Source organism: Mytilus edulis, chromosome 4, assembly GCF_963676685.1.
Source record: "Mytilus edulis chromosome 4, xbMytEdul2.2, whole genome shotgun sequence".
In the NCBI taxonomy this organism is placed as follows: Eukaryota; Metazoa; Mollusca; class Bivalvia; order Mytilida; family Mytilidae; genus Mytilus; species Mytilus edulis.
The window spans coordinates 61,074,043-61,095,335 of NC_092347.1; the positions used below are offsets into that span (position 1 = coordinate 61,074,043).

Here is a 21,293-nt window from a genome sequence, read left to right on the forward strand (position 1 = left end):
TGAATAAAAAATAATATTACAATAATATACATGTATAATATCTGTCATTTGTATAGACACTTTGTGTACATTTCTGTTGATGCCTAAATAAATCAAAGAGCTGATAGCTCTGAGGTGGAAGAAGGTGAATAAAAGGTAACCTGAATTACCACAAAAGCAGCCCCACTTACCAAGGCTGCTTTGATCCATTATCGTTATGATGGTTTTTTTTTCTTCAAACAAGAAAAGGTAATAAGTACATGGATTTCCCATCCGTACAATCATTTTCTGTGTTCAGTGGACTGTGAAAATTAGGTAAAATCTTTAAATTGGCAGGAATTAAGAAGATCATATCATAAGGAACACATGTGCACTAAGTTTCAAGTTGATTGGATTTCAACTTCATCAAAAACTACCTCAACCATAAACTTTATAACCAGAAGCAGGACGAATGGACAGACCAGAAAACATAATGCCCATAAATAGAGCATAAAAATAGTAAGGCTTGTTAAATACCTGCCAACTTTTGAAATTTTCCATAGGGTTTTTTAGTGCACAACAACAATTTTAAGGTTACAATTTTAAGCGAAGTATTTTGCACGATCTGGATTGTCTAGAAAAAGTGTCATATTTGTATGATGAACTTACATGCCTTTTTCTTAAGTCTGTTTGCATGATTCTAGTTATTAAATCGGTAGAAAAGATGAAGCTAGCAGATCAGTGTTTATTTTCTTGCGTAAGAATATTAGATGCTTGTTGAAATTTCCAATTTTGAATTATGCACACAAAGATGGACCTTTAACAGGTTGGGAACAACACTCCAAATGAGGGGTAACCTTATTGGAAGAACATTACAACCCACTGTAAAAAATGAGCACATTTTTATTCATATTATTTGATGAAACTTTCCCCCAAGAACAATGCATCTATTAAGTACTAAATGGTCAAAATATGTCAAAAGAATTTTCTGTTGTTTCTAAACTTATATCTTCTTTATTAACTTGACCCCTCATTTAGAAAAGTTGTTCCAAATATAAGAATTTTCCCACTATTGAGTTTAATAAAAATCTTAAAAATGTTCTTTCTTTTTTTCAACAGTAAAATGACCCCTTGTTTTAGGAACAGTCCCTTATTTAAGGGACACCACTCATAATTAGGGGGTGGGGGGGGGGTCCCAACCTGAATACAAAAATAAAATATGTTACAACCAGTATTATGTCAATAAATTAGTGAAAAAAAAATACTATTTACTATCTTTATCATGTTTATGGTAGTACAGTAGAATCCGGACAATCGGATACCCAAAATTTCAGCTAAAAATATCCGATTACCCGATATATTCAATTAGACGATGAATGTATATTCAATGAATATTCTACAATAATAAGTAGATCTATTGCTTAATATGTGAAAGGGCTGGAGGATTGATGGAGTGATTTTTATCAGTTATATCACCACGATGTTTGCGAGAAAAATTATCAGCTGATTATGTAGCTAATGATCAAATTTGTTTCCACTTGCAGTTTTTAAATCCTATATTTATTAAAATCAATCAAATGTCCTAAAATATATATGTAAATTATTATCTTCCATCCATAGTTTGTCTTTACTTGTTTAGTAAACAAATTATTTACATTTCCACACACAGGTAAACTAATTTGGCTATAAATAGATCACAGCATGTCTGAGTAGAATCTCTTATCTAAAATCGTAATTGTTATAATTTTATTTCTTTAAATAATCAAATTTAAATTTATGAAAATAATCATGATTGATAAAATAGTATTGCATAAAGTTTACGCTTTCAGAGACTATTTATGTTTAGGTCATGGTTCTACAGGCTTCTTCACATATTTGTAAACAAACCAATATGGCCGCCACACGTGATTACCTTTGCACATGTGAAAAAAATATTTCTGACAAAAGTCAGATTTCTCTTGTCAAAAGGGATTTATATTTATATTGCAATAAATTATTCAGAAGGAGGTACATTCAGTTTCAATTATATTCTATGAGCATTTAGAGTTTAATCAAATTCTCCCAACAGTAACGTATTGCTCTTGTCAACTGAGTCTTGAATAATTTTATAAATAGAATCAAACCATTTGAAGTAGAAAGGCATCTAATTCACATGACAAAGAAAACAATGAATAAAGACACCAATTTGATAAAAAATAGATCCTTTTTATTTATTAAAAACAAAATCTTCTTGTCCTCAAGATTGCAAATTCGTAACTTTAAGGGCGAACTTGTAAACAGGGCGAGTTGTCCCGATACCAAATCCATGCATGCGTACTACAAATATCTACAGTAAAAACATCCGGTTACAAGTAAACAAATAACGTTCATGGATTTCATGTGGATGAGATGAAATCTATTAATTTACATAAATAAAAAGGTCATATTTACGATAGTGATTGTTTTTCAATCCTAATTTACAAATTAAATGATTCAGAAGCTTAATCATGTGTAAAAATCGGTGTCAGGAATCTTAAGTTGTTATGAAATTGTAATACACAGAAACGAATGCGGCATACGGAGGCTCAATGAGTTTAAAGTCGGTCCCATAGGTCTTCAGAAAACTTGACGTCTTCTTCCACCAAAAATAATATTACAATAATATACATGTATAATATCTGTCATTTGTGTAGACACTTTGTGTACATTTCTGTTGATGCCTGAATAAAAAATAATATTACAATAATATACATGTATAATATCTGTCATTTGTGTAGACACTTTGTGTACATTTCTGTTGATGCCTAAATAAAAATTAATATTACAATAATATACATGTATAATATCTGTCATTTGTGTAGACACTTTATGTACATTTTTGTTGATGTCTGAATAAAAAATAATATTACAATAATATACATGTATAATAACTGTCATGTGTGTAGACACTTTGTGTACATTTCTGTTGATGCCTAAATAAAAATTAATATTACAATAATATACATGTATAATATCTGTCATTTGTGTAGACACTTTGTGTACATTTCTGTTGATGCCTGAATAAAAAATAATATTACAATAATATACATGTATAATATCTGTCATTTGTGTAGACACTTTGTGTACATTTCTGTTGATGCCTGAATAAAAATTAATAAAATGATAGTCAGTCAAACCATAACAAAAGATTGCATCCTATATTTTTTTCATCAGATTTAAATATTTTTATGTACATTTTTGACATATAGTTCTTTAACTATTTCTGCTCTTATACATCCTTGGCTTTCAAATACATCATTGAGCATTCCTGATTAAGAAAGATCCAGAAAAGTTTTTTGGAACCATTTAAATTATCAGTAAAATTGAGAATGGAAATGGGGAATGTGCCAAAGAGACAACAACCCCACCAAAGAGCAGAGAACAGCAGAAGGTCACCAACAGGTCTTCAATGCAATGAGAAATTCCCACAACCGGAGGCGTCCTTCAGCTGGCCCCTAAACAAATATATACTAGTTCTGTGATAATGTAGTTGTTTTCCTTTTTTGTTTGTTTAAATAAGTTGGTTTTAAAACTATTCAATTTTTTTGGAACATGCTCAAAACCATATTTGTTTCAGATTCTTACTTTTTGAAAATTAGATCTGAGAGATATGATAACAGGTCAGATTTTTTTGTACAGCCGAATTCAAATTACCTTTACCTGTAAAACTACAACATACCTTGGACATAATTAGCTCCAATTTATCATAGTCTGCCATCTTTTGTAGTTCATCAAAGGTCAGATTTTCATCCACATAACAGTCATATACTAGCATCTCCATGGTTACCAAGTTATCCAGTAGTTCAGATAAACCCTGAAAAATAAGTATTCACATTATTATCAACTAAAATCATACATTTATATATCATTTCTATTTTCTCAACTTGTTGAAGAATAACTTCAAATATGTTACTGCTGTTTCAATATATGGCCTCTCATTTAATGAAATGCTAGTATACAAAAACATTCTCTCCTTAATATATTCTGCAAACAAATTTATTTTTGAGAATACTTTTTTTACATTTTTAGCTCTTTTCAGACAATTTCAAACAATCAACATCAAAATTTGTATTTATAGGAGTAGATATTTTTTAGGTTTATGAAAACAATATATATTCTGAATTGTAAGACCAACCTCCACTCCTCTCTCAGTGGCCAGTTTGACTAACTCTACCGATAAGTCTACTTGTCGTGATAACCTCTCTATCTCACAGGCTCTGAAACTGTACCACTTAGAAAGAAAAATTAATATAACTATGAATATTTTATCATGTCTGCTTAGTCATTTAAGGCATCACTAAATCAAGAATTCCAGTATTGAAAAAAATTAAACAAAATGGCTGAAAAACACATTAATTTATAAAAGTGAAAAAATTTATAAAATTTAAACAAGCTTATGCATAAAAACCAACAGACAAAATACTTCAAAAATTTCTGTTGTATGACAATAAAGCCAAAATGACTAATCAAAAACTACTTCCTCTATAATATAAATAGTGTAAGGTTTTTTCATATCAAAATTTGTTGGCTAGTGTTATAAATTATTATACGAACCTAAATTCTTTGAGACCTGGATTTTCCTCATATAAGAAACCTCCTAGATCTGGTAAAACTGGTTCTATGATAGTTCTGAAAAATATCAGTGTTAAAATTGAATTAAATAACCACCTATCAATAACTTACTCCATTTTAATATGTTGAAGATACAGTTTGTCTATTTATAATTATAAAACAAAATTGCATGGTTCACTCAATACAACCCTAATTAAAATAGATGTGCTGCAAAGGTTGTCATTGAAAGAAAAGTTAAACTGTATAACTAAAAATGAAGTTCAAAATATGCTTTTAAACTTTATTATAAAATGGCAGGTGAATGCTAAGTTAGGAGAATTTAGACTGCTATGAATGAAGGTCCAATAATACACCTCATTTTCAAATTTACGCTTTTGTAGTATAGGTCTATTTAATATGAGGCAGGCATTACCTGTAAATGGGGACGAAGTCTGTATGAATTATTTTTTTGTAACTTAAATATTTGTTAGAAAAAAGAAACGGAAATACTGTAACGTTTCCGATTTTGGTTCTGTTGTAAGGGATTTTAGTTGTGACGTTATTTAAATTATGACGTCATATGCAATGTAAACAAAGAAACGCTATCATCAGGTAACGTTTTTTCATATCAAGGAATTATTAAAAATGAAATTGGTATTGCGCGTTCCTTCCTATTTTATTCTAGACTGATAAATATATATTTTACTCAAAGTTTCATACAAACGAGACCGGAAAAAGGAAGTACATTGTACATTTCTGCGCAGGTCCGGGATTTCAAAACAAGACAAAAAAAATTTGAACGATTTTGAGTTCATTAGTACAATGAAAAATTCGGGAAATTTTCCCGTATTTTTTTTTTATTGAATTTTCTGCTGTTATTGGGGACTCCGTCCCCATATAATGTATTACTGAATGTTTATTCGAATGAAAATTCAAAATTACATACAGTCGACTCTCGTTATCTCGAAGTCAGTCGGACCAGTGAAATATTTCGAGATACACATAGTTCGACTCAAACGAAAACCGGCAATTTGACAAACCAAGGGACACAACTCTTGCTTAACTTGGTTAAACTAAAATAAATTCCGGGTGAATATGGGAAGGGGATCGATATTCTGGTATCAGATCGATGTATTTAAATGTCATGGTCTTTCATTATTATACATTTTGTAATAACATAATTTTTACTTATTCTATTATTTCAGTTACAATTTTTTCCTATGGCTTTTTTTTCGACAGAGTAATTTCCATTCAATAATTTCGTTATTCAGGTCGGTGACAAAATTGTTTATTCTCTGATACATGAAATTTTTAAAAAGTTAGATTTCTCTTCATTTTGTTTAATCTCACTCTTTCTTTTCAAAAGAAAATATAACAAGATTAAAGACGCCGATTCAGTAGTTTTTGGTTGATTATTTACAGAGGTCATAATCTTCACTTTATACACACCCAAGCTCATTAGTATAAATCACAATTAATTGTTTTGTAAACATTTTAAATACTTTTTTTATGAATTTAAACAATGTATCACTAATTATTTATACAATTTCTTAGGTAAACACAGTGGAAATAGCATGTCATAAATTAATACAGTGGTCAGTGACTGGAAATTTAATTACATGTGTATTGTCAGATTAACTCTTCGATCCATTTAAATCTTGGAGGTCATGTTTTGACATGTGTATTAGTTCGAGATAGATAATGAATTTTGAATGCTTTTGTTAACCTTGGGACCGTAAATTTAGTTCGACTCAACCAAAATTTCAACTCATCCAATTTCGACTCATCAGGAGTTGAATTACATACATTTATATGGAACAAATTTCGGGACCAAGTGAAAACTTCGACTCATCTGAAATTTTGAGTCAACCGAGTTCAAGACAACGAGAGTTAACTGTATACTAAATATCAGCAATATTAAAAACAAACCTAAAACGTAATCCCTAATTAATCAACAGCTTAATTTTCATGTAAGGAGTACAATGTTGTCGCTAACCATCTTTTATTTTTTTACCTGCAAAAATCTTCCTCACTCCAATCTTTTTCTCTCCATCGGTCTTCTTCCCAGGGAATAACTGATTCATCATTCCTAAATCATTGAAAGAACAATAATATTACTGTACATGTCTTTGATTCTGATTTACTCCAACTCAAATAATTAGTTTTTGGAAGTTTATATTTATCCAAAGGAACTTTTAATAGTGCTGGAAACTAAATTATAAACCTTTGTAAGATTTGGTTCATACATTTTTGGTTCATACATTTTACATCTATTAAAGATGTATGTTATTCATTGATCATTCTTTTAAATGTTAATTTTGTCAATTCTGTCCAAATAAAAAATAATCTAGACACAAAAAAAAAATATGATTACACACATATCTGACAATTATGAAAAAGTATATTTTCAGTTTACCCTCTTCAAACATTTTCTAGTTTGGTAGCCTTTCAAAATTTCCTGTATAATTCAATTACCAATAATCAAAATTATTCATGATTTTTTTTTGGGAATTAGTTATATTTGTGACTTTGTAGTGGAGGATTCTTTAAAAGGGCAATTTATCTTAACCAGCAAAACTATATAAATTCTGAATATGAAATTATCATTTAACCAAACTTCAAACCTTCAGAATTATTTCTATAATATTACTTTGCATCTATTAACAGACTAATATTGAAAATATTAATAATGAATCTAAATAATGCAGAAAGAAATATTATGAAACAAACTTTTATATCACTTACCCAACTTCGGGTAGCAGTGACCTATATTCATGTGGATTTGTTGTTTCTGGAAAATTAGACAATATTCCTAACCTAAAACATACCAATATTAAAATGAAATATTCCTTCAGCAATGTTATATTCAGCAACAATAAAAAATATTGTCTTGCAAGTGGTCAGTTTTATTTGGATTGTTATTAAGGTTTGGTTAGATAATGAAGTCAAAATTGCTAAACTAAAAAAATGAAAACTATATTCTACACATTATTGTTTCCAATAAGCTTTGACAATTACCTGTGAGGTCTTAGATCTTCCCAGTGAAAGGTGAACAGGGTTTCTAAAGCTTCTATATTATTATCCTGTAAATATAAACTATGAATATAAACAAACACTATCAAAATAAAAGAATTAAGAAATTACATCATATTATTATTCCATATTTTCTATGTTATATTTAAAAGAAAACTTTTAAAATAAGTATTTTCCATTTTAATTTGAATCTCCCAAATTTGAAATGTATTTTATAACACTAAATACTTTCTGAAATTGTTTGATCTAACTTTTTGAAAAAATCACAAACTATAATTTCCAATAATTTATTATAAGAAATCATTTGTTTCCACTATATATCTTGCTAAGACAAGTAGTATATTTTTTAACCAAATATTTTTAATGCATACACATTTTCTGTCAAATTTAATAAGAAAATGCAGTTGATTTTTAATCTTAAACTTCACAATTTTTAATCAGTGGGCAATAAATATCTCATAAAAAATAACCAATCAGCAACACTTTTTAAATGAACACCAAAATCCATAAAATGCACTGTAACAATGGAGACCTACCCTGGCATAATTAACTGCAGTTTCCACTATGTTTTCTGATCTGAATTTCTGGAAGAATTTTTCATTAAACCTTTCTGCTGCTGCATGGACACCTCCCAGAATGCACTGCAAACAAACAGATCAAATATTACCACAGCCTGCACAAAGTTTTTCAAGCAATAAGGCATAGGCTTATGGAGATGGAGTAATTTAAAGCTGATGTATTTAAAGCCACACTATATTCAATATCTCTGGAAATCATTCACTTTGTGTAGTCATTAAAAATATAGTCATATTATCTATATGAAATTTTTGTGTTTTTGTTGATTTATTTTACTGATATTTATAACATTTAACAATATATAGACAATTCACATCCACTAGATCTGTGTAGTATTTCTATTTGCATCCATCTGAGTTAAGCCTTTTTCAACTGATTTTTATAGTTTGTTCTTATGTTGTACTGTTACACCAGTGTCCAAGGTATGGGGAGAGTTGGGATTCTGCTAACATGTTTAACCCCGCCACATTCTGTATGTATGTGCCTGCCCCAAGTCAGGATCCTGTACTTAAGTGGTTGTCGTTTGTTTATGTGTTATATATTTGTTTTTCATTTATTTTTTGTACATAAATTAGGCCGAAAGTTTTCTGCTTTGAATTGTTTTACATTGTTACATTGTCATTTCGTTGCCTTTTATATCTGACTATTCGGTATGGGTTTTGATCATTGTCGAAGGCCGTAAGGTGACCTATAGTTGTTAATTTCTGAGTCATTTGGTCTCTTGTGGAGAGTTGTCGCATTGGCAATCATGTCACATCTTCTTTTTTATTATCATGTTACCTCATAAGTTTTCAATCTGTACAAATACTGAAGAAGTTTTCTTCTGACACGACATACTTCTCTCTGTTCTAGATTCAGACTAAAATTAGATAAAGATAAAATTAAATATATCATATACTGAATATAATACTTCAATCTTTTTATTTATAGGTATACAGTATATTGATGTCTAAATTAAATATCCACAGGAAGAGCCTTAAGGGCATACGATACAGTTTTGATCCCGTATTTACATTTTGATCAATATTTCCATATAGACTATTTTTAACCTGATTAAATCAAATATGTAATAAAAAATATACCTTCATGTACTACTTTTTGAGTAAAATGAGGTCATAATTTTGTATATTTGCTCAAAATTCTGATTTGTGGCCGTAGTTTCCCTTAGGAAAGAAAGACATATTAACTTTTTTTTTATTTTAAAAGATAAACACAAATTGTTTTTGTTAAATAATTTGAAATTTCTGTATTTTATAAGTATCCTAAAAATTTATACATTTTCTTTTCAGAAATAATTCATTTTGATCAAATGTTCATGAATATAGAAATAATCATAATTTTTTGCTGTATATTTATCAAAGGAGTAGGTTCAGTAAGACCCCTTTTTGGCCCCAAAATATAGCAGTTTTGCAAAATTGTGAAAATGTATTTATTGGAAAGTATAATGTTTCTGCTACACAAATATGGGCGGTTTTTGACAACACAATGCACATATGTCAGGTTCTAGCATCATTAAGTCATGCTAAATTACTGAAATCTTCACAATTTTAGTATTTTAGTTAAATTTTAGGTGGTTTCCGTCTTAAATGAAAGTGGCCGCATTCGTCTTCATTCATAATATTGAAATGTAAGTTGTATTTGATGATAATACATAGCATGTATAAAGGTTGAGGATGAACACCGATGCGGCCACTTTCATTTTTTGACAAAAACCATCTGAAAAGTGACGTTTTTTGGAATATTTGATAGATTTTTCATATTTAGGCTTGAATCGGAGCGATTTTAATGATTAAATCAGTTAAAATCTTTTACAAAAACTAATCAAATAAAGTGAAATAGACACTTAGGTGATTAAAAAGTGCTCAAAACCTTTCGTTAGATGAACCTGAAATTTGAGGCCAATATCAGCCCTTACCGGACCTACTCCTTTTAAAAAAATGCACTATTTACATTTTCATGAAAATTGGCACATATAAACTTCTCGCGTAATCAAACTAAATGGCATTTTAAAAAGAGGGGTTCATGAACTCGTTTTCAAGTTAAATAGTTTGAATGATAAAACTCAGTCAAAAACTGAGCTTTTTCCCCATAAGTCATAGTTTGACGTCGCTTAAATAACAATTTGCGCTAGCATTGTCATTACCTCCACTGTAACTGTATCGTATGCCCTTAATGGTAAAGATGCAGACGACAGAATGAAAAAAAACACTTTATCTCACTTCCATAACAAGAAGGATACATTACTTTTAACATTTCATCATTTATTGGAAGAAAATTTTTTATGTAAAAACTTTTATTTACTATTAAATCTTTTTACAGTATTCAAAATGGGGACAAGTTTCTAACAACATCTGACCATTTGTTCTAAGTTATTAATTCTAAATTTAAAAAATCTATAAAATGTACAGGTTCTTTGGTTGTCTCCAATTTAGTATGATGTATCTTTATTCAAAGCAGTTAATTTTCTAAATAATCAAAGCACTTCATTTTTTCAAAAAAATCAACAATGTAAACTTTTATGGTATTTTTTAAAATATATGCAACATTGTGTTCTGAAGAAAGAATATATCAGTTAATTGTTGTCAATTTTGTGTTCCATCACAATTACAAAACCAAAGATTTCCAATCCATCAAAACAAGCAAAACCAAATGCTTATCCATAGAACAATATAGTTGGGAAAAACTGAATAAGATGGTCATGAAAGACAACGCAATTAGGAAAAATTTTTATGTCTTAAACCTCAAACTGGATATTTAATTAGATATTGTTTCAAAGACAGGTTTCCAGTTTATGTAGATTTGAATAACTTTTTATTGGAATCAGGAACACAAGAAGTTGATTTGTGACTACAACTATATATCTAATATTGAAATTTTTATCTATAATCTAAAACTAACTTTTTAAATTCCAGTTCATTCAACATTTCTTCTTGTTTAGCTTTCTTCAATTCTTCTTTCTTTGTCTGTGTTTTAGGATCAAACTCATCTAATGTTATATCTTCATAAAGACCATCTTCTGGATCACAGAGGATAAACCTAAAGTACGGTTATAGAATAAAATTTGAAGTGAATTAGCAAGAAAGACTTTACATGTACATTGTTTTGAGGAGTACATAAACAAAATCAATACATTTTTGTACTTGATTAATATATCATAAAAGAAATTAGGAAATGTCACTGAAAACTTTATGTTCTACAACATTTTGGTTCATTAAGTTGTATAAAAGGACTCATTCCTGATTAAGCTAATTGAAGCATTTGTAATTCTAACTGTTAACAAACACTTTATATCAAAAAATTCTTATATCAGTTTAATAATGAGACTTTCTCACAAGTTAGAAAAGAAAAAAAAACCAACCAATATAAATCTTTAAGAATATGTCAAAGTGGGATTTTCTCTTCTGTGAATACATCAACATTGCATGAAAACTGAGAAAATAAATCACTGTGAAGTTGACTAGAAAAAGGACAGAAATATTATGATCTTTATAACGTAAAATCAACAATTAGTTTGAGTTTAAGAATAATAACTTTATTTAAATATTAAGCTAAATAGATGAACGAGAGGTACAAAGTATTAGATACATTGTTTAAATATCTAGATATCATGTACTACATATAACCTTGACAGATAACAATTATCTTGATCTGTTTAGGTTATAGATAAGTAAACACCTGGATATGATTTTGACAACCGAAATAATTAAGTGATCAAGAATATCACTTATATTTATAGACAAAATTGTTAAACTAAATCACCATAATGGCATTATCAAAATCATTTCAGAAAGGACAAGTTCCAATGTTATGTCAGATGTGTGAGGAATCAAACGAGATTAAATGGAAATGTATACAATGTGACTTCCTCTTGTGTACAAAATGTCAGAAACTTCATAAAAAAGTGAAATCAACTGACCAGCATACAATTATAGATATAAAGGACATTTCTTCTCACCAGCAACAGATTAAGGATAACCTAGATTTAAGTAACATGCAATGTGGAATTCATAGTGAACACAACTGTTTCTTATTTTGTCAATCTTGTGAAGTAGTTGTCTGCCCTTTGTGTATAACAAAAATTCATAACAAACACACTATGATTGAACTCGCTGAAGGATATCAACTTACATTGAAATCAATGAAAATGTTTAATTCTGAGATTGAAGAGGAAATAGATCAAAATGAAGAAGTATTATCTGAACTTGGAATTTTGAAATCTTCAGAAGATCGCAAATATGAATTGGAAAAGCAGAATATTCTCAACCGAGAAAAAGTGTTAAAGGATGAAGTTGAAAAGCATACCAATAAACTTTTGAAAGAACTTGATCGGAGAAAGGAAATTCTGATGCAATCAGTGAATAATGCTCGGAATAGATCACAGAAGATCAACAAAGATTTAGACCTTAGGAGAAAGAATTTAAACCAGGCCTTAAATTCAAATATTGCTAATCAAGTTTTCCATATATATTCGGAGGAGAAAATTTCAAGACAACAAAGAATAGTACCTGCCAACCCTAAATTTAAAAAGTTGCCTAAGTTTGTCCCAGGTAAAAATGTAGTTCAAGATTTCTACCTTGGAGAATTAAAGGAATCTGATGATGACCAAAAGATATTTGAATTAAAAGTGATAAAGCAATACAAAACAGAGTTCGGGATTGTTTGCAATTTAGTCTGTTGTGATGACAGAAGTATTTTAATCTCTGGTTTTCCAAGTAATGAACTACATAAATTAAAATTAACAAATGAATCATTATGTGATTTGCACACTTTTAAGACAAACGTACTCGACATGGCGTTACTACCATCAGGTGACCTACTTCTATCTTCAAAAGAATCAAACCTTACAATACTTTCCTGTGGCACCAATAAAGTGAATCCAACAAAATTCAGTGTAAATCCTTTAATAACCCTTGGTGTCCATGTAACAAGTGACCATAAGATCTTAGTGGGTGTAAGAGAGAACCAAACAAAACCTTTCCCTGTCAATGGTCCAAGACAAGTCATCATGATGAGTATGGATGGAGAAAAAGAAAAAGTTTATCACACTGACAACAAAGGGAAATTGATATTTACTCTTCCCTTCAATATAACTACAGACAATGACAATAACATTTATGTCGTTGATGGTCTAGATGAAGAAGGGAGAGGTAGAGTAGTGGCATTAGATAAGACAGACAGAGTAAGATGGGTATACACCGGTAATCCAGATATAAACAAGAAACAAACTATAAATCCTCAAGATTTGGTGGCTACAAAATCTGACAACATTATAGTTACAGATGATCATCATCACATGATTCATATCCTCAATACTACAGGACAGTGCATTCATTACCTTAACACTAAGGAACAGTTACATATTAAATGTCCATACTCTATAGACATAGACAGTACAGGCACATTGTACATAGGCTGTAATACATATGAAAGTGAACCCAACGAAGCCAAAATATATACTGTTTCTGGATTCTGATTAACTGATTTTAATTACTTCCATAGCCTGTACTGATATAATTCTTCTTTTCTTGCTTTTAAGAAAATAAATTGTATTTCAAATTCATAACTTAATTGCATGAATTTAAAAAGACATATTTTGAACAACAATAAAACTAACTATAAATTATATTTATTGCTCCTTTTATTTTTGTAAAAATGTACTTTAGAAGTTGCTACACATCAACAAGAGTGCACATCCTGAAATTTCTTGACTCCTTGTTTTTTTTAATCAAAACTGAATACAATGTAATAACATAACGATGAGATCATGGTGAAAAAAACTTTCAAAAGGAATTTGGAGTTAAGTATGGCTTTCAATATCACTGAACTAGTATATATTTGTTTAGGGGCCAGCTGAAGGACGCCTCCCGGTGCGGGATTTTCTCGCTACATTGAAGACCTGTTGGTGACCTTCTGCTGTTGTTTTTTCTATGGTCGGGTTGTTGTCTCTTTGACACATTCCCCATTTCCATTCTCAATTTTATTGTCAATGTACACCTTGATTCACAAAATATAGTTGATATATTAGTAAAATGTACCTGATAAACTGACAAAACCATGAAAAATTAACATTAAGCAATGAACCAAGAAAATTAGGTTAATGTCAATTAAACCCTGCCACACAGACATCTTCATATGCATACAAGCTGCAGTTTCAAATATTGTCTGTTGTCTTAACGCTTACCATGCGGTGACCATCATATGACGTGTGTACCCAAAACACCGTTATTTGGCTCCAATGGCGTTTAGAAGTCCACTTTATGATACTTGTGTTTAAATTTATGCATGTTCCGTCAACCTGAGGCTATCCATATTCATGTTTCTCATGTATAAGTTGCATTTTGAGCACAACTACAGCCTTGGAAAATTGAAATTGGCTGAAACTCGGTTTTTTGGAGGGGTGGGCTTCACATCTGTGTCTTAAACAGGAAGTTCAGAGGCATAAAACTTGCCAAAATAGTGCAAACCCACGACCATATCACTACTGAACGTTATTATTATTGAAATATGTATAGGTATTCCGGTTTAAGGTCCATTTGAAGTCAAAAATTGGAAAAAATCGTGAAATTCCGTATTTTTGGTCTAAATGACCTTCTGTAGACTGCTGAACCAAGATCAGATTAACTCCCACCTAACAACTGTTGGGGTCAATTTGTTAACTAGGGTCTACTCTACATGCCGGCTACAGCTGGATACCTTTACCAGCATCCCTGGATCAAGAGAAAGGAAGAAAAATCGTCAAAATAGACGCTTTTTGCACCTGATGACCAACTTTGGGGCAAATTCCTGTCCACCAACCCCCGCCTCCTCAAGCCGACCACCCCACCCCGTGATCACCTTTATTAGATTTAAAGGCATCAATATGCCACAGCAACAGGGCTAAGCTCATTTGCATATAATTTGCATATTTTTGCAAATAAACGAAAATTATACATTTTCTGAAAACAATTTAGCATGGTAAGGGTTAACTTTTACTCTGTAGCTAAAATAGATAAACATTTCAGAGCACAGGGAAAGGCCTTGGCAATGATTGCTACATTGATTTGTAAAATAGGAGATTCTAAAACATGGTCAATAAGTGCTTTTCTAAATGCCATAAATTCTGAATAATCCCTTGACGTTATTTCGAATAGACAGACAAAATATTACAGTCATTCCTTATAATTTAATTATAGATTCCATTCAAACTGGAGTAAATCAGGAAAAAAACGTTGATGACGTCACGTTCAAATGACAAAATTATTTCTATGAGCTGATAAACAAAACACTGTCAGCCAATCAGAAGACATGTTACATCCGAAATTAAATTATATAATTATATTAAAAAGAAAGATATGGTATGATTGCCAATGAGACAAGACACCAGAATGACACAGAACTTAACAGGTATAGCTATAGTCACAGTATGGCAAGTTCCTGTAAAGATAGGCCTGGTTTACCTATACATGTACAATCATCAAATTAAGAAATATAAACATCTCAGGTTTTCAGGAGCTAACCTTTTAGTAAATATTCAATAACAATATTGTGACAATTCTGGACTGGTGAAGTGTTGTGAATGCATTCAGTAGTTATGTGATATTTCTAGAAACTCAGCCCAGATTTGCCTAAAGGGATTGATCACCCCAGAGTTGGTTGAAAAGAGGGAGTTTGCTAGAAAATTTGGTGAAATATTGTGATATTTCCAAGGTACTGTGAAAGTACTTGAATCGTGGGTATCAATTTTCGTGGTTTGAGCAATATTTACATGTTCGTGGGTTTTTAAATTCGTGGATTTTAGTTTTCTAAAAAAATAAAATGAAAAATTAAAGCCTTTAGAAACAAAGGTTCAAATAGTCTAGATTGAAGGAAATTGCAAAGTAAACATCGACCCTTTTAAATCGTAGTAATAACACTAATTGAACCATGATAAAGTGATCAACAGATCAAAGGTGTTAATTAGGCCATAAACATGTCACCTAAAGAAAACAGTAACATAAACAAATGCTATAAATGTATCTTGAATTGTCAAATAATTCTGATCAAAATCAAGCCTAGCATGAAATTATTATTTCCCATATGTATGAGAACTATGAGGATATAAAATGAACACTTTATCATACGAGCATATCAATACCGGAAATCTGACTTTCATCGATCAAAAATATTTTTTATGAGAATAAAACGATCAAAAGATGTACAGTTTAGGTTATTAAAGATTAAATGGGTTTAATCATGCATACAGTTGTAGTTCTGTGACTGCTATTAAAGTATTCTCAGATTTGGCGTTATTCAATATATTCTCTAGATCATATCAGTAGTCAAACCTACGGATGGGAACTTTCCATGTCTTGATTTGGACATTGGTTATTTTATTTCGTTGGACACTTAAATTCGTGGATAAAGTCATCCACGAAAACCACGAAAATTGGTACCCCACGAAAAGTACTTTCACAGTAGTTAATAATTAAAGTTGCAGCGTCAACAGAAGTTATTATTTGATGTTATAGTGATACTGTGTTTTTGTAGATAAGTGGAAGAAATTTGAAATTTGAAAATGGCTCTGGTGTTTCTCTAGGGTTTTTAAATGTGTCATACGGTATGTCTTATTAGAAATTGCTTATGAGTGAAATATATGACAATTTTCTAAAGATGATGGAAAGATGATTTCACAGTAGACACAGAAGTGTGGATGATATAATTAAACAGTGTGAATATATTCCATTAAAGATTGAAGAACACAGAGACCAAAAGTAAAGAATAAAAGTACTGGTATACTGTTACTTCCAGAAAATACAGGAGTATTTTAAGACTTGGGTGGGGGAAATTGTGATAATTCTGGACTGATAATTGTTAATATTTAACCTATTATTCATTCTATATAACATATATCTATTTGCTTATTGCCGGGTGGTCAACTTCTCGGGTGTGCACAAACACTGATAAATGCATTGACTTTCACACTCATGATATAAACCATTTGTACTTTGCCAGCGATAAGGGCCAGTTTTATATGTATATCTGGGTAATGAATACAGTGTAGCAGGAAAAAAGGCAAAGTTACTGGTTTCATAATGGCCCAGAAACTCATTTACACTGACTTACTTAGAAGTATTAATTGTACAACAGATAACAAGATTGCATTTAAGCTTTACAATTTATAATATACAAAACATCTCATACCCTACAAAGTACAAATTAATCACATAAAACCCACCAAAGCAGTTTGAAAATGAAGAGAGGTACTTATTCCCAGAGACCTTAGCTTGATTACAATAATAACATACAATAACTATAAAAGTATATGTAATGTTTATCAAATGTCTGTGTATACACAGGCTAACAGTTAATGACCAACATTAAAGTAAAATTGAGTGTTTACTGAGTAGCCCCAAAAAGTTGTACATACAAACCTTTAGACTACCATCTTAACAAAAACAATAGTATCTGACCATCATTAACTGACAAAACCATTAAAAATTTACTTTGACAATGATCCATGAAAATGAGATCAAGGTCAGATGAAACCTCCTTGAAAGCTACACCCTGTAATCATTCCATGTACAAAATACAGTTAATCTATTGCTTTTAGTACCTGAGAAATAGACCAAACCACAAAAAGCTAAACATAGTTCATTGAACCCTGAAATAAAGGTCAAGGTCAGATGAAACCTGCCAGTCTGCTATGTACATTTTACAATTTTTATACACCAAATAGAGTTGACCTATTACTGAGATACTGACTTGCCCACCAATCTTATATCTTCCTCACTGATCCATGAAATGAGGTTGAGGTCAGGATGAACCCTGTCATTTGGGTATTTAGACATCGCAAGGAACACATATACCAAATTTGGTAATTCTAGTACTCATAATAAGTGAGAAATTCCTATGACTAAAAAAAGTAGTCACTGAACAATGAAAATGAAGTCAAGGTCAGTGGACATATGACGGACAGAAACTCAAAACATAAGGTATTTGCATACAAAAGTATGCAGGATCCAGATCTTCTTCCTTATAAAATATAAAGATTTACACAAATAGTGTACACTGTTGTGAGTACCACTGCCGCATCTGAATTTATAAAAAAATTAAAGAAAATGAACGGGTTTTGATGTAAATGTAAATTGACCTACCTTCCTCCATCCTCCCCCTTTTCAATAGCCAACAATGCCTGTAAATCTGTCCCTTTAAGTCCAAACTCTAACAATTCTCTCATGGCATCTATGTTGTAAGGAATTCTTTCTATACATTCATGGAAAACCCACGATCTTTTCTTAATCTTACTCTGAAATAGTACAATAATTTCTCTTACATGAGTTTCCAAAAAACAAAAATGTTTCATTTTGGATTTTGTTACTGATCACAGAAAAGAAGAAGCCAGAAAACATAACAAACATGTTTACAAAAAAGAGAGGATCTCACATCTTAAAATGTTGTCTTGATCATAAAGTTCAACTACACTATTTTTTTCAGTTCCTTTCACATGGCTTTACAATGGCGGACATTTTAGCAAACCCCTTTAATACAGGAATAAACTAATAAATACCAAACAAATATCATCCAACCACAACAGCTGTAGATCATTGGTTCCTGCAGTAAGGTACATTTGACCCTGGTTTCCAAATATGTGTACATGTATTTTTATATTTCCTTGTATTAGTTAGTGATCATCCTGTTGGAAGCTGCACTGTTCAAATTTTTATAGTGTGTGTTTTCTTGGTGTCTAAAAATACAAAAGATGCACAAAAAACAGGTTTTAACCCCAACACATTTTGTATGTAAACCAAACCAGGTTATCTGGACCCTGTGTTGTTTCTTGATGTTTGTCTTTGTTTGTAAATTTTTCTAGAGGAGTCAGTTGTCGGACTAGACATGTTATTTTTGTACTGTCCAATATTGTTGATAACTTCTGTTATCCTTTAAAATCTTTTATTCATAAAATAATTGATGTTCTCACCAAATAATCTTGAATAGATGCAATAGATACATCAGATTTCTTCCATTGTCTCTGGTATACTCTATCTGTATCTAGACCATAAGCTTTAGCCAGCTCTAATGCCTCTCCATACTCTTCATGGTCAATCTGAAAAAAAATAAATTGATGTGTAATTAATAGAACACATCTACATGCAGCAAATATATAATACAAGTAAATATTCATAAACATAAGGAAAAGCACCAATAGAAAGTTTAGACTAACTGAAAATATTAAAGTTTTTTTTTTAATTGCCAGCCAAACCAATTGAACAACAGTGTTAATGGGGGGTAAAAGGGGCTGTTAATCCATTGCAATCAATAAGTCAAAAGAGGAATAGAATTGGTCTTCTTTCATATATGTATTCTTGATAAAAAAATTTAAAATACTTATACATTGAATCGACTGACCCTATTAATTATGATTAGTTGCATGGATGGGTCATATTCACATTTTTTTTATACAAGTTTTCCCTTTGGTTATAAAATTTCAAACCTACAATATGTTTCATAGGGATCTTGTAAACAGAGATGTTACAATGTTACAATGCAATAACACAGATATATATATCTTCCACTGGGGTTATGTCTGTAATCCTATCTTTACTACATTTATATGATTAATTTTGATGTCAATTTTCATTCACCTTTCTAGTATACAATTCTTCTGGGGTCGTTGATTTGAGACACACAAGTCTGTATGTTCTGTTAATTATTCTGAAATAAATAATGACAAATGACAAAAAAGTAATTGTTAAAAAAATTTCTGTACATCTGACCTAAAACAAAAATACATCTATTACATCTGAACTCATCAATAGATAACTTCTTCCTTAGCATTTGTATCCTTGCTATGACTATTAAGTTTTATCAACTATTTTTGTAATAACTTAATTATGCTACTTTGAATTAATTAGTTTAGTTTTTAAAATACTTTTGTTTGTGACATAATATATATTAATGATGTTAACACTTTATTTCTGATTTCTGAACATCTATTAATCCTACTTTGGTCTTTTTCTTGGTGGCTGAAATCTTTCCATGTCTGTAACATAATAAAGGACATCTTTTGTTAGTTTGGTTGTCTTGGAAACAAAAGAAGTTTCTTCATCATCACTGTCTTCAAATTCTTCTTCAGTTGTATCACCAAGTCTTCTTTTCTGAGGGAACACACATTCAACCTTCAAGGAAAAAATTGTACCTTTATTATCTGAATTGCATATAGACTTAAATTCAGATAGTGAAAAATAAAACTCGAGGCTCTCAAGAGCCTGTGTCGCTAACCTTGGTCTATGTGCATATTAAACAATGGACACAGATAAATTCATAACAAAATTGTGTTTTGATGATGGTGATGTGTTTGTACATCTTACTTTACTGAAAATTCTTGTTGCTACAATTATCTCTATCTATAATGAACTTGGCCCAGTAATTACAGTGGAAAATATTTAAAAAAAAATCTACAAAAATTTATGAAAAATGTTCAAAATTGACTATTAAGGGCATTAACTCCTAAAGGGGTCAACTGACCATATCGGTTGTCTTCACTTATTTGTAAATCTTACTTTGCTGAACATTATTGCTGTCTACTGTTTATCTCTATCTATAATATTATTCAAGATAATAACCAAAAACAACAAAATTTCCTTAATATTACCAATTCAGGGGCAGCAACCCAACAACAGTTGTTCGATTCATCTGAAATTTTCAGGGCGGATAGATCTTGACCTGATAAACAATTTAATTCATTGTCAGATTTGCTCTTAATGCTTTGGTTTTTGAGTTATAAGCCAAAAACTGCATTTTACCCCTATGTTCTGTTTTTAGCCATGGCGGCCATCTTGAATAGTTGACCGGGTCACGAAACACAGTTTTTAAACAAAATACCCCAATGATGATTGTGGCTAAGTTTGGTTAAATTTGGCCCAGTAGTTTCAGAGTAGAAGACTTTTGTAAAAGATTACTAAGATTTACGAAAAATGGTTAAAAATTGACTATATAGGGCAATAACTCCTAAAGGGGTCAACTGACCATTTCGGTCGTGTTGACTTATTTGTAAATCTTATTTTGCTGAACATTATTGCTGTTTACTGTTTATCTCTATCTATAATATTATTCAAAATAATAACCAAAAACAGCAAAATTTCTTTAAAATTACCAATTCAGGGGCAGCAACCCAACAACGGGGCGTTTGATTCTTCTGA

The 21,293-nt window shown here is 30.7% G+C and overlaps 2 protein-coding genes across 2 annotated transcripts in view; both read right to left on the reverse strand.

The window, feature by feature from the left end:
• The window catches only part of LOC139521944 (NBAS subunit of NRZ tethering complex-like), a 59,879-nt gene extending 55,274 nt beyond the window's left edge, over nt 1-4,605 (reverse strand). The window contains exons 1-3 of the mRNA XM_071315760.1: nt 4,527-4,605; nt 4,112-4,230; nt 3,656-3,790 (exon numbers count right to left, since the gene is read on the reverse strand). Of these exons, the coding sequence (XP_071171861.1) occupies nt 3,656-3,757 (102 nt within the window). The 5' untranslated portion in view covers nt 3,758-3,790; nt 4,112-4,230; nt 4,527-4,605. The remainder of the gene's footprint in view (nt 1-3,655; nt 3,791-4,111; nt 4,231-4,526) is intronic.
• On the reverse strand, nt 4,500-20,666 carry LOC139521464 (NBAS subunit of NRZ tethering complex-like). Its single transcript, XM_071314939.1, has 12 exons — nt 20,655-20,666; nt 20,098-20,270; nt 19,737-19,806; nt 19,073-19,198; nt 18,249-18,400; nt 11,035-11,172; nt 8,917-8,995; nt 8,097-8,201; nt 7,546-7,610; nt 7,273-7,344; nt 6,542-6,616; nt 4,500-4,605 (listed from the first exon to the last, which is right to left on the reverse strand). The coding sequence occupies exons 1-12, from the start codon at nt 20,664-20,666 to the stop codon at nt 4,521-4,523; spliced, it is 1,152 nt and encodes a 383-aa protein (XP_071171040.1). The 3' UTR covers nt 4,500-4,520.
• Nucleotides 20,667-21,293: the final 627 nt, after the last annotated feature.